Below are 14,995 nucleotides of genomic sequence, written 5' to 3'. Positions count from 1 at the left end.
GAATGGTGGAAACAGTAATGCAGAATTGAAGAGGGACTTATGGTATCTAGTAGTGGTTGTTGGGTTTTTGTTTTGTTAGGAGAGCCAAGGTATTATCACTATACCATTTGGTAGCTTGCGCCCATCAAAAACCAACCTTAACCGGTAGATTGCCAATAATAATAGTACTCACGCCAGTTGGTTGTTCCTGTGAAGTTACAACAATCAGTGGCATTCAGCCTACGTTTATTCGGGCGCGGGAGCCTTTCTGGATCACAGATGTCGCTCGCGGTGCAGTGCCCGGTGGCGCCTCCCGATCGCCTTGCTGGGCAAACACGCCATCTGTACCCGCGTTGGCGGACCCCGAGACGTTGAGGCGTCAGCCACCTCCCACACCCGCCTCCCTCCCTGCCGGTGGCCCCCAGCGTCTTTTCTTATCCCAGCCTCCTCGCCACTCTCCTGCCCCTCCCCCTCTCTTCTCGCGTGTGCTTCTTTATCTCGGCACGAGAGACAGCCAGTCTCTCATCCGACCTGTGTACGGGGGCGCAGGAGTGGTGGCGGGGGTGGGTAGTGGAAACCTTCCTCGTGTCCCCGCTTCGTCCTCCAAGTAGCCGGCGGACTTCCACGGCGTCTGACGCCGTGGGCCGCGGCGTCGTGCGACTCTCGTTCGCCCTCATCTCCGTTCCGTTATTAAGAAACGTTGTCCTTCCTGTGCGGGCGTGTGTCTGTGTTTTCGAGGGTGGGGGACTAGCGGTGACCTCTCCGTATTAAACCCCTACCCACCCTGCCCAGTGATTCCAAGCTTCACGGCTCCATAAGGTCCCCTGTGGACCCGGCCACCGAACTTCCCGCCCATCCCAGCGCGCGATGGACGGCAAGGCCGAGGAGCGCAACGGCCAGCTGACGGTGCCGAGGGTGGTGGACGCCGACCCCGAGGAGGACCTGCTTCCCCCCTCGGGTGACCACGGGCGGCAGGATCCCCCCTTCAAGAGGTCAGTTCGAATTCAGACCGATTCGGATATTGATGCTTGGTGTTTGGGGAGGGATTCGCAGTGAACTCTGAAGACGTGCCGTAGTGAATTTATTGCAAAAGAAATTCTTTCGCCATTTTACCTACAGAAGCGAAGGGATAGAATCTGTTGGCCTTGTGATGAGAGATGCTTTTGTCGAAGAATTAGCGATCATGAATGGTAATTGTGGCTGAAACAATTTGACTAAAAGTGCCTTATTAGATTGCAACAGACTACGTTTTTTGTCTAGGGCAGAGTTTACGAATTCGGGAATGGCTATTCGCTAACCACATTTAAACCATAGACGGGAATATTGGTTGAATCCACTTGTATTGTAATAATCACCAATTAGTGCTGATGGATGCAATTAGTGGAAATGATGAAGATCCGATAAATATTCGAGTTGGCTTTAAATTTCGTGTTCGAATGGGGAAAAATGTTTATTTTATGACACGCGTTAAAAAAGGCAAAATTCCTTGGAACGTAATCTCCTCACGCTATTTTCGATTAAGGGTGAAAATTATCACCCTTAATTGAAATTAACTTTAATTGCTTTTCTACTAAGCAAACGAAATAGAGGTCTATTTATGCATTTAAAAATATTTCTATGCTATGACAGCACTATTATGGATTTCCTTCAAACCAACCGAATCATTGCCTGTTGTTAAAGATTATTGGCCTTTATTAGGGAAACTATTTTTTTTCATCTCTCTTCAGAAATTTATAGATTTTCATTTTAAGGGTCAAACCGCGTTAGCTGGATACACGTACTCTTACACATTGAGAAAGTTAGCCTTCCTACTCAAAAGCCTTCCTAGTCAAAACTCCGTAGTTAAAGTGCATCGAATTCAATTTTCACTTAATCGCAGCACGCACAAAAATGAAACAGTGGGAGAGGGACAAGGGAGGAGTAATTTGCTGGGTGAAATCCGTAAACGGCATGAAGAGGAAATATAGAGGCAGAGGAGGAGTATGAAGGCTATGATTTAAGGGAGAATATTGGTTGAGAGGGGGAAAGGAATGAAGGGGGAACAGATTTTGTAGACGCCATGAAGGCAGGTAGACAGGTGAAGAATCGAAGAGGGAAATGGTGTTGATCAAACATGAGGAAGTCCTCGCGACACCAAACATTTGAATAGACCCTCTAAAATCTACCTGTAATTGTGTTGATTATCAGTGATGATGATTTTGGTAGTGGTGGAACAGAAATGAGTCAGTCAGCACGGCTTGGAGGAAAAGAAAGTGACTAAAGAAAGCGACAGGCTAAAGAAATAATAAGACACGAAACCCATAAAATATGTGTAACGCTCTCGTGACTGAAGCTAACTCGTAATGGGAAGATGGGTATTGGGATGTGTGTGATCCAATTGTGATGGACAGTTGTTATTGTTGGAGTAGCGCGCGACCGTCGAGGTCATCCGCAGTCATTTAGGACACCGCTGGTTGGGGAGGGGGTGGGTGGAGAGGAGAGGGAGGGGAGGATGGGTTGAGGAATTGACACTATTACATGAAGAGGGGAACCACAGCTTAGAGTGCCATGCACTGACTGAGTGAATGTCAAGTCCTGGCGAGTCATTGCTCCAAGTTATTGGCCCCGGATCGTGGCACCTGAGAATGAGAGAGAAGTGGTCCATATTCCATGCAAGACTGCGACGATGATTCTCACTCAAAAATCTTTTGACGCGCTATATAGTGCTAAAAATCTCCCAAAATATCTTTTCCGTTTAATGAGACCGCAATCGCTGAGCAAAATAATCTGATCATTTCGTCGATGCGTTTACTGTTGCGTATACAGTTATTTATATGTAGTTCTGATTTACCGACTACCCTACGCACTGACATACCGCAGAATGGATGAGAAAACAGGTATTAGGAAAGCGTGAAGTATGATATCCATGTATGCAAATTGGAAAATAAAGTTTTTTCGAGCAGTAAGTTTAGTAAAGAACAAATATTAATAATTTTCCACTAGATACGTTTGGACCGGGCTTGGATGTATTACATCATATTCAGGTCAACTTGAAGATGATGTAATTCATCGAAACCCACTCGTACAATTAAAATTATCTTATATTTGTTATCTTATGTAAACTTAGTTTATATTATGTTCGAGTCCCATCACTTCGCGCCTGAAACTACTCAAATTTGTGCAGTACATTTAGCCTTTTCTCCACGAGGGCAGTTCTTTATCGTGGTGGAAGGGCTGTAAACTCTAACGCCTTCTCCAAATAGAAAAATTTAGAGTAAACTTTCTGTCGCATAATTTTCTCCAGTACTTGCTGGAATACAAAATATTAAATCTTAAATCTCCATCCACGCATAAAACTAAATTGAACCCCCAAAATTTTGTCTAAAATAGTCTTACATCTTTCATTCTACATTACCAAAACAATTTCACGGTATACTCGGAAGACTAATATCTTCATAATTGTTACATCGTCTTACTCAATTTCACTGTACAGAGAAGAAAAATTATCACAATCCTTTGCATTCCTTTGAGGAAACTAAAGTTTGTGAGTGTAAATTAAAAAGCGCTTCTAAGGAACCAACAGCAATTGTACCTACACGTGATAGTTTTGCATAATTTTCCATCTCCACCCACAGCTTTTATATTTTTCAAAATTCATATTGCTGTTGCAGCTTCATTTTTTCTATGCAGCAACTACCCTGGAATAATTTTCATCTTCTAATTCACTTGCTTGAATTTCATTACCTACACCACTGCCATAAGTCATTTACCACCATATAAGTCACCAACATATACTATAAGTCATTTAGGTACTGCTACCGCATTCATCCCTGACAGTATCAACCTCTCTCCTAGCTTTTTCCTTTGTAGCCATAATAAAAGCAGTTTCTTATTTGCCCCAAAGTCATTGTGCGTATCCTTACTTTCTCTCATGACATTTAGTCATTATTTTTTTCTCTTTGCATATTAATACGCTTTTGTTCAAGCTTCTTCGCTATTAACTGCAATAATCTTCTGCGTGTGCGTCTCTCCTGTGCCTTCACAGTCTCTTTCACTACTTCAATATACAAAACATCATCACCTTTCATTACCCCGGACGCTACTTTTATGAATCTGAATTTGACGTTAACAGACCTGTATCACTGCACAATGCCAATTACAGGTGTAGGTAATAACAGGTTTTCAATGATGATAACAGTGACAATATATTATCTTTTCGTGGGATTTATTTGATTAGTCATGTTGGCAGTCACACGTGGCACCGCAGCCGCTATTTATTGCTGCCCAGATTTGATTGGGTGAAATGAAGACCCTTGCTCTTGCTGAAAGACGGGAAGAAGGATCACTCAAATGATAGGATAAGGGATGTAATCCCTGTCATCGTAGCCTATACCTAAATATGATCGCTTCAGACGATCATTTGAAAACTATCAATTGGGATAAAAACGTTTCTGAACTCGCAGTACGTGAAAAACAACCACGTGATATCGGTGAAAAGGATTTAAAAGTGTGATCGCGTTCCTGCGTTAGTTAGTGAAACTTAAGTATTGTAAATATTTCCAGTTTAATTTTTTAATATGACCGTATCAGTTGCATAGAAATAATTTGAAACTGGAACTTCGAGATGTTAATAATGCATGCCATGAATAATACCAGTAATACGGGGTTTTCGTAACATAAATTATCCATGAATACCCACATGACTGCCCATTTATTTAGATCTCCCTAAACTCCCTCTGATAACATTTTTGTACTATCTTCCCCTTTTCCTTAATCTTCGGTGGAGTGCTAAAATTGAAATTTAAAAGTGATAAAATTATTGAAAGAAAATTATAGACGCTTGTTCTAAAAAAAGTCGAAAAATCAACTTGTGGACTCTACATGTTTTGTTTCCGTTACACTTCTCGTCTTTGTTGATATAGATAGATTGCAAACGTCAAACTCATTGCTTTGCCCCCCTCCCACACTTCATTCACACTTCGTACTTGCATGTAATCTGCCCAAACTATTTGGAGCTTGTTTCCTGCACATTGATCCATTTCATGGTCTTCTCCCATTTTGAACTCCTATCCGTCCATTTTTGCTGATTAATTTTGCCCTTAGAATCACCGAGCACATCCATTTTGTCGTAATTAGTACATCCAATTGTTCAATGAGATATTTCATGAATGGCTCCATCCTTACTCTCGCAGGCTGGAGCTGGCAGACGAGGGCAAAACCGAGACTGGTCTGACGTGGAGGGACACGATACCGCAGGTTGGTGGAAGAATCCAATGAAGATTTGACAATCAGGGTGAGCACCCAAATTGCAGTACTGCGGTAGAGATCAACCCACTTCAGTTGACTAGTGTTTGCCCTGAACAAATCAGCTGTGGCGTTGTGGTTTTTTTTTCATAATTCCAGTTTCCAAGGTGAACTTTATGATTATTTGATTTCATGGCACAACCGGTTACAACCACTAACTTGCTATCATGCACCCTATGATCTTAGCTTAATGTTTCTGTAAGACCAAGTGAACTTAATGATGGCCTAGATGAATCAATAAGTCAATAAATCACGGAAAGCGCAAAGTTTGTCTTTATTTTCATGTTTTTGGTCTTTCCCTGGTGTCTCTCGAATGTTTAAAATGTAATTAATGACCTTGGTACCTTCTGACTAGTTTAGCGGGATTAGAATTTTATTTTCTTCTACTTTTTTTGAGTGCATGGTGAAATAAATTGAGACCGATTAAGGTCACATTTCAGTTAGAATCTATTTTCAATGTTTACGTTTTAGAATCGAATATAATAACATCGACATAAATACCCCTCAATCTATCAAAAAGGTGTGTGGCATGGGGACACCAGGTGGGAAGGATGCGTGATAAGGGAGGATATAGGCGAGGAAGAGGAAAGGGAAAGATATGCGTTAGGAAACTATCAAATGACGTGCAAGCATATACACATGCTTGAAGAAGACCAAATTTTAAAACAACGGTATATTCACCCAATAAATTAGTTAATTGTAATGCGTTAAAAGTGAATAAAAATGAACCAAAACCATTTGCAAGGTGTGATAAAAAAAATACAGGAGTGATTTTATAACTTGTTTACTTCGACGGCGACAGCGTAATCGAACTTGTCGCCCTCAAAGTACACGCCTTGGCTTGACGACACACCTTTGCCAGCGTTTCTTCCAGCTCTCGAACCCTGCCTGGTAAGCCACCTTAAGGATACTCTTTAGGTCCGCCGTACAATTAGTTTTAATGTCCGCAATAGAGTCGAATCGGCGCCCTTTCAAGGTTGATTTCAACTTTGAAAACAAAAGAAAGTCTGACGGAGTCACGTCTGGGGAGTAGGGTGGCTGCGAGATCACGGAAGTTCCGGTTCTAGTGAAAAACTCTGTCACGATCAGCACCGTGTGAGCCAGCACATTATTGTGGTGGAAACGCCATGCATTGTTTCTCCACATGTCCGGCCTCTTTCGGCTCACTGCGACCCTCAGCCTCTTCGTAATGTTTAAGTAGAAATATTTGTTGACGGTTTGACCTTGAGGGACGTATTCGCAATGAATCAGTCCTTACCAATCGAAGAGGCACACCAGCATGACCTTCACATTGGCCCGGGACATGCGAGCTTTCTTTGGTCGCAGAGAATGAGGACCTTTCCACTGAGAAGACTGGGCCTTTGTCTCAACATCATAACCGTAAACCCAGGTTTCGTCACCGGTTACGATGATTTTAAAAAACTTTGGGTCTGCATTGGCTCGATACAGAAGTTCCTGACAAATGTCCCCACGTTAATGTCTCTGTTCATCAGTCAGCACCCGCGGGACGAATTTTGATGTGACGCGCGTCATGCCCAAAATGTCTGTCAAAATTGTCTGACAGGATCCAAAACTAATGTTCAATTCCTCAGCTATCTCCCTAACAGCTACTAAACGGCGATTTCCCAGCCCCAAATCGTTCACCAATTTGACATGGTTGGAGTCTGTCGGAGTGGAAGGCCGCCCCGTTCGCGAATCTTCATCTGTCGAGGTTCTGCTCGATATGAAACGATTTTACCACTCAAAATACTGGTTCGACTCATAGCTTTATTATGATAGGCTTGCTGGATCATTCCAAATGTCTCCGCAGCACTTTTGCCGAGTTTGAAACAAAATTTCACGCACACACGCTGTTCCTCTAGCTCCTTCATTGCTGCCGTTGCACGCGGCGACGAACAGGTTAAGACGCGTACTGCTGCTGCTGCGTAACGACTCGACGTAAACAAAGGAAGCACCTCTCGTTTTAGTCGTCAGATGTGTCGCTAGATGGCGCACTGTGTCTCGTTTCGTTGAATGGCTTATGCAGAATAAAATCAGTCCGGTCTTTTTTGATCACATCTTGTACGATAGAACTGTTATCTGATTTGGAGCGCAACAAGGTATGGTAGAACAACCTGCTCCCCATGCTGTGAGGCTTAAAATCGTTAAAATGTTTTATCCACCTTGTATATTTCCTCTTTCCATCTCTCCCTTTATATATTAATCCTCAACTATAACTTCAGTAATCCCTGCTTATCCTTCCATCTCACCTCCTATAGACCAAAATTATCTATATTTCCTCTTTCCATCTCTCCCTTTATATCCTCTAATTTTTCTGTTCTTAACACTGTCCTAACATTCCAAGTTCCTATTCATACTAATTTGGTCGTCTTCTGTGATGCTGATGTCGTTTTTGCTTTTCAAGGATTTGTTAAGATGACGACCACAGAAGCCTTGACTCTCCCACTGCTGGGTACACAGCGATTGGGCCGAGTCCCGTTGTTGCCAGGATTCATCATATCTATACTGTTCAACATAAAAGCCTTAGAATAAGTAATTCAGGTGGTTTCCCATTGGCCTCCTCAATAGTTTTTTCAATGCAAAACTATCGCTGTGATACCGTGAAGACTACCTTTTCCTATGTATCCTACCTTCGTACTATCGGGCTTGTGTGACCCTAACAGAAGCAAATATCATTGCTCTAGGGGTCATCGGAATACACAAGCCCCATTACCACTTCAAAGTTGTACACCATTGGGAGGTATTACTTATATATGTACGAGTACTATAATATTTTGCCTTGAAGTGAACATTGCCAAATAAGAAGACTGGCTCATTTTAAAGTAATTTCCAAGACTCTTTGGCAAAAGAGGGAAGACAATCTTCAAAGCTTTGGTCAATTTACAGTAATGCCTTAAGTTATCCTGGTCAAATTTACATGCCTATTCAAACGTTAAGTATTCTAGGGTTGAGTAAGCAGTTAATATGACAATGTACTAGCATTAAATATGAATTAATTATTAGTCCGGCATTTCGATGGATCAAAGTTGGGCTATCTAAAATATGTTGCGAGTAGTAGTTTTAGGGGAGGCTACCGACAGCTGAGGTCATATGTGCCATTACTGAGAGACAAGGAAGTATGAAGGGTGGAGAGAAACCCGCCGTCGGCATTAGCCTTCTCTTAACTAAAGGCGCCAAGTGCCGCCTAACGTCCCATCCAACGGACGGCGTACTCACTGAAAGTGCCCTTCACGAAGCACCTCAACTAGAGGTCGGGATGCTGCTGAAAAATATCTGCCGCCGTCGGGTTGGCACCGGGTTGGGAGGCCAGCAACTCTGGGTGGGAAGCCAGCACGTTAGCCACCCATGGCCGATCCCCTACGTGTTACGGTGTGTGGAGTCATGTTGTCGGAACTGTTCCATAAATACGAGGTACTAGCTATCAAGCGATCGCTTAAGTATGTTGATGTAACCACTGTTTACTGATGCAGTTCAGTAGCAATGAAAAAATATGTTGGAAACTGCAGGCATGTTTCTCCTTGCTCCGATGTGCTTTTTCACAATCGCCGCTCGTTTGTTTGTTTTCATGATGTGGCAGCTCTACGTGAGCCTGTGTGCAAACAGCGTGGTGGTCCACGCCGGCATCAACATGGCCTTCTCGTCCATCCTGCTGCCCGAGCTGTCCAAAGAGACGAGCGCCATCCACGTCACGGCCGACCAAGCGTCGTGGATAGGTGAGCTGCGGGCGGGGGGACGAAAATCTCTTTAGCGTCCTATGTGCCTGCATAATTTTTCGGTAATCGTTTCAGACTGTGGCCTTTGGTGAGACTGAAGTAGTTGATAAGGTATTATTATTAAAATATATGTGCGCATCGGGGTGAGATTACCACCTATCAAACCAACCTTAGGGCTGATGGCAATGGCGAATATATATTTGTTCATACACAAAAACATTGGTGTGTATAAACACATACATGCCTGTATACATCATGCAATAATAGGCGTGCTTAATCACATTATAGCTTTAAGTCAATATATTTGGGTGCTTGGGTTCGATTTTGATATGATCGTGTGGGGTGCGATATAAGAACGAATACTTGAATCTGTTGATGACGGATTCAATCTCTCTTATTTCATCTCATTGGTCCAATCTACCAATATAACTTGGAGCTATATAATTCCCCTCGTGTAGCAAGGAAATGCAGGTGTCCCGGTCCTTTCTAGAGGTTTTGCTAGCTCTCTTCGTGCTTCAAGCGCTCCCAATCTGATTCCTTCCACTAACCCGTCTCAATGTTTCCCTATGCACATTCCATAGTCCCTTGCTGGATATCATCCAAGGTTTTCAACCAAGTTTCACCTAGCCCGTTCAATATTTTCCTAGCCTAGTAATTCCCCTGGAAAGCACATTCTCTCCTAAAGGAGATCGATTGCCGAGTGATCGTTGCAAAAGTTATCCAGAGTGTGCGTATGATGTTCACACCGTGTGTGAAATTCGTTTCCTTCTCATTCCTACAAGCCAGTTCGGTAACGCTGAGCACGCCGATCGGAGCCCTTGCAGCCGGGCCCTTGATGGATCGCTGGGGCCGCCTCACTACTGCCCGCCTGGCCTGCCTCCCGCTCGCCCTCGCCTGGGCCACCATGGCCCTCTCGAGCTCCATGTGGGCCCTCTGTGCGGGACGGGCCCTCGCGGGCATCGGTGGCGGTGAGTACAAGGCTTCTCTTACACCGGAGCGACCTTCCATTGGCCCCCTCTCTTGAGTCCGTCACTTGTGTCCACGCTAAGAGAAGGGCCTTTAATCGTAATCCCTATGTTACGTAATGAGAGTATGAGAACAAGTCATATTATTTTATTACAATGGAAATCAAATATGCTCACCAAGATGTCCCCGACACACGATCCGACATTTAACAACTGGCTAAAGAACTAGCGAGTGCCGTCAATTGGGAGTTGGAACACAAGATTTGGTCAGATAAACCCGCATTGTTTGGAAGTTTTTCCTTATTTTGTTATTTAATATTAATGATAGCATTTTTGTGTAAGTCATATCTCATAGATTTATTTTCTCTTTTGTAGGTTTCCAAAAAGTATACATTTTCCTCTCTAGGATAATTAATATAAACACTTTTCATTAGTTGTAGTACGAGTACATAATTGGTGCATTACCTGCGACCAATAATGCGGTTTCTTCAACTAAATTAAAATGGTTTTTAAAATTTCACATCACGATTTCTAATGCACTCAATGGTATCAAGATTGACTGCGTGGAAATTTATCTTGAATGAAAGATGAATACTGGGTATTTTCCCCTCACTTTCATTTGGTACTAGTTTAAACTTAGAGGTGTCATACCCATGTGCAAACAATTTGTGGGCATGGCAGAGATCCTTGCACTTGCAAGGGATTGAGGGTGGGGTGGGCAAGGGGTGTCCAGAGTTAGTAGATGTGATAAGGACTTGGATGGATCACTGCTGAGCGTCTAAATTCAGCCTAACACGTCACTGCGCACCCAAAAATCACATAGTGCGATAAGCTATAGATTTAAAATGCACATTCCTTCAACATCCATTCATTCCATTCCACGTACCGCGTCTTTTTTTCCCGTCGTCTTACCCAGTATTCTCTCTATCAAAGTCTATCAATATTCCATCACCATTCAAAATACCATGCATCTACTTCTGTTACCTTATTTGGATTTCTCTCAAAAAAACCTCTATTTCCCCAATATGGCTTGTGCTAATTTATTTTGGTTCCTTTTACTCCATTTCAACTTTTCATTCTTCGCTGCATCCCTATCGTACTGCCGTAAAAGGCCCTAGTCTGCGCTTATTATCTTGTCACGGTGACCATGTTTTAGATTCATTCAAAAATACGCTCTACAGACGTATTAACTCAATTCGATGCTATTTTATTGGCAATTCCTTTGGAGCTCCCTATTATCATTTTTCTCCATATTCAAAAGCTTTCCTTGGAGAAGGGAGTTTTTCTTTTAATGTTCTCGATTTATCTGAATAATCTTTTGTGAAAATCATAAAAATTTAAAGTCGATAGTTCAGCTTTAAAGAGTTTTAGTCGCTCAGCTTAGTAGAAAATATTTCTCCTCCATCGATTGTGGCATTTTTATTCCTTTCATGATTTAATTTATGTAATGGTTTTCGAGCATCTGGAAGAATTAGAAATCTAAAGCAAACCGAGACTGGAAATTGGATCTTTTTCGTTTGATGATTTAGAATATTTAAGAAGAGACAACGCATTTACATTCATGGATCTAGTCTGCTGAACCGCAAAATATAATGGTCAAATTAGGATTCTAAAATAAGTTTAAAACAGTGCTTATGCTAGGACATTTTTTCATAATGTATATTTACGAATAGTCTTAAGTGTTAACTTCCAGCGGGATAATGAGATTTGTATGTACACTTATAGTAAAATTTAAGGGATTTAGAACATTGGCGTCTAACCGTTGTTATCATGTTTTTGTCTTTCAACAATGCATTGGCAGTAAATAGGATGTATAAATAAAAGAATGAGTCCATATAGGAAACTAATATAATTTTATTTTCGTCTATAACATCTTCTTTAAATGATAGATGACTACCCATGTTTAAGGTAAACCAGATACCTATTGCATGTTTTCTTTTTCCAAATGTTAATTAAATTTTCGTTCGATTGCATGATAATGTATTTCATTCTCAGAAAAGGCTCTTAAATCATACGGTCTATCTTCGATTACATTGTAATCTTCTTTCCTTTTTCGACTTTTTTAACGTTCTCCTGTCGGCAATTAAATGTGTGCAAGATCCCAGTTAAACAGGACCTCGCCTTTCCCTGTGAGGAGGCTCACACTGCTGGGTATCGATTGCTAACTACTCTGGAAGTTGGTCAAACCCGCTCACCGTTGCCGGAGGTAGCGACAGAGGGAGGGAGAGATATGGAGGGAGGGGAAAAGGCATATCGGAGAGAGAAATAGAAATTCCGTAACCAATTTGGCGTTCAACGATGGGCCGGTATCCGATAGGTGCGAGTAGGTAGGTGTTGGTCTCGTGGAGTGAAAATGGTTGAATATTTGACACATTCCGACGCGCACGTGTCTTGGATAGTAGGTCGTCATACCACAGAAAATTTCAATCGAGTGAGTTATGTAAGCCTCACCTATCACCTCATCAAATTTGAATGAAATCGTCAGAATGCACAGCGTGAGTATGGCCCTGTTAGTCGTCGTTAAAAAGGGTTGAAAATAATTGCGAACATCTGTAGAGCACCTGGTAAGCAAAACTCGTAAAAAGTAAACCCAGACTATCCATCCTCCACTTGCACCTGAGCAGTATGAGACGTGTACAGGTTGTGGATAAGTCTTCTTTGCCTCCAATCGACTCTTATTTAATACAATACAGCCTAATAATTCTTCCCATTCATTCTATCAAATGCCTTTTCCAAATCTAGGAAGTAGCCAAATACGCCCAGATTGTGATCTGCATTGTGATGACCTGGATGTTCCTTCCTATTAGTGATTTATTTACTGCAATGGCATCACGCGCGCCTCTTCCTGAACCCAAACTGATCATCCCCTAAGTAATCATTTGTGTGCTATCCATCCTCTTTTTAGAGATTCTGAGAATCGCTTTTGCTGCGTGCGAAATCAAACTAATCGTTCTCTATTCCTCAAATGGTGTAGTATTTACCTTTTTTGGAATAGGAACTAACACTTATCTGGCAAAGTCTTTCAACCAGCCTCTCTCATAAATGCTACCTTAAATTAGTCCCAGGAAATTTTTCTTCCCCCTCCGTCTTATTTAATTTCAATTCCGTAATACCATTTCTATCTTGGCGTGAAGTACCTTTGACCTTTGAGTAAGTGAACCTTTAGCTAAGTATTTCTTATTTACGAGAAATCCTCTTTCGCTGTCCAAGCTTGTTGGCCTATGTATGTACCATATAGTTTCTCTGTATATTACTTTCACCCCTCTTGGAAATTTTCTGGTTCAATTAATATTTTTATTGACTTATCTTTGTTGGTTTACCACGATTTTTCCTTATTACACCCTGCTAGGTTTTAACTTTCCTGTACATATAGCGCTCTAATTTTATCCTTCCTCTGTAAAATTTTCATATCCTTGCACTGCGTTTTCCTCCACGCTTCTTTTTTTCTATTATCTGCCTCGGTTTATTATTTCACCTCCTACCGAACTCTATTCTATGTACGAACTATGTTCATATTCTTCCATTTCGTTATCTCGTCTATATCTATAATAATCTCGTCCGTGATACATGGTTTCCTCATTCTTTTCCTACTTACAGTTCCTATCCTTTCGTTTGACGTCCTCGAGGTCTCTTCTTTGATATGTACCCATTTTTCCTCTCTAGGATCCATCTCCCTATCATCACTCATTTTTTTCTAAATCCTACTGACATACCTTCCTTACCAATCCTCATAATGCTTCGAAATTCCACTTCACCGTCTTCAGCTTTTATCTCTTTTTATCCAACTCTTTTTTAAGGTAATCTACCGGTAAAGGTAGGTTTTGGATAGACACAACTACCAAATATATATCTCCCAACAAAACACAACCCCATATCCTAGTCTACAACAAATCCCTCCTCACCTCTATATACGTCCTTCCTCCCTTCATTCCGTCCAACATCCTTTTCCAATTCCTGCCTTTTACTCGTTCACCTAACATTCTCCACTCTATTACAGTCTTCAACATCCCACCGCCGAATATCACAATACATCTATCCTCATGCTTCAGTGACCACGTGTCCGCGCCGTACATAACTGCGCTCCATATCCAAGTTTTGGCGAGTCTTTTCTTAACATCCTTACCCAACGTCCCTGTCATCAACTCTCTCCTCTTTGTGCAAACCTCTTTGCGTAGCGACATTCTTCTCCTTACGTCCCTACTACTTTGACCTTGTTGGTCCGAAACACTTCCAAGATACGTAAACTGTTCTACCTGCTCCATTTTTTGCCCTCTCATTTTAATGTTTAGCTTAGCCGTTTTCTTTTTGGGAAATCGCCTTACCTATGTTTTATTTATATTGATTATCATCCCGTATCTATCACACTGAATTTTAAATTCACTCAGCAATGCTTGCAATCCCTTGGCTGACTGACAAACTAAAGCTTGGTCATCAGCAAGTTGCTCACCTCTGTTGAAAATTTTATTGTCCATCAACATAGTGTATTCGTAAACTCAGCCTCCCCCTCTCCCCGCTATTCATAATCTTTTCCTCACTTCACATTGTCTCTTCCCCTCCCCCGTCAGCCACCTCATGGTACCAACCAACGACCCTCCCCCCCTCCTCCACATGGTCGCGCAAGCCGATTTTTCCCCTTCCCCTCTTTTCCCTCTGCAAATTCCATACCTTAGCCTACCTCCCCTCCAAACGAGAATGTATACATGTCCTGGCCATTTATAATTTTATACCTAATGATGTCGCCTGTTCATCGAAACCGGTATTATAATAAAGCTTTTTTGTGTGAAAAAATAAAAGAGGTGATCATCAGTTTTTCAGTCTTAACACCGGTTGACGTAATTTTCCTCCAACCTTCCCTCTTCCCAATTCTAATTCCATTAGATGATTACTCTTTGATCCTCAATCCCCCTTAAATAACTGTTGAGACCCTTTTTTCCATCTTCATTTCATTCAATCATTTAAACTGATGGAAATGCCCGTGATTGGTTGCAATTTTTGCTTAGATGAAAGGTAGCGGTCAGCATCAGCAAAATAATAAGTCCAGAATATGTGGCTCTT

The 14,995-nt window shown here is 41.9% G+C and overlaps 1 protein-coding gene across 2 annotated transcripts in view; it reads left to right on the top strand.

Annotated features, from left to right (window-relative positions):
- The first annotated feature begins 434 nt into the window (after positions 1–434).
- Positions 435–14,995, top strand: part of LOC139698085 (facilitated trehalose transporter Tret1-like) — a 45,776-nt gene continuing 31,215 nt past the window's right edge. For both annotated transcript variants that reach the window (XM_071596992.1, XM_071596983.1), the window contains exons 1-4: positions 435–971; positions 5,151–5,214; positions 8,840–8,975; positions 9,758–9,943. In XM_071596992.1, coding sequence (XP_071453093.1) covers positions 847–971; positions 5,151–5,214; positions 8,840–8,975; positions 9,758–9,943 — 511 coding nt within the window. In that variant the 5' untranslated portion in view covers positions 435–846. The remainder of the gene's footprint in view (positions 972–5,150; positions 5,215–8,839; positions 8,976–9,757; positions 9,944–14,995) is intronic.

This window comes from Hetaerina americana, unplaced genomic scaffold (assembly GCF_022747635.1).
Source record: "Hetaerina americana unplaced genomic scaffold, ioHetAmer1.1.p SCAF_10, whole genome shotgun sequence".
In the NCBI taxonomy this organism is placed as follows: Eukaryota; Metazoa; Arthropoda; class Insecta; order Odonata; family Calopterygidae; genus Hetaerina; species Hetaerina americana.
Note: the sequence above shows the minus strand (reverse complement) of the source record. Positions and strands in the feature narration are given on the sequence as shown.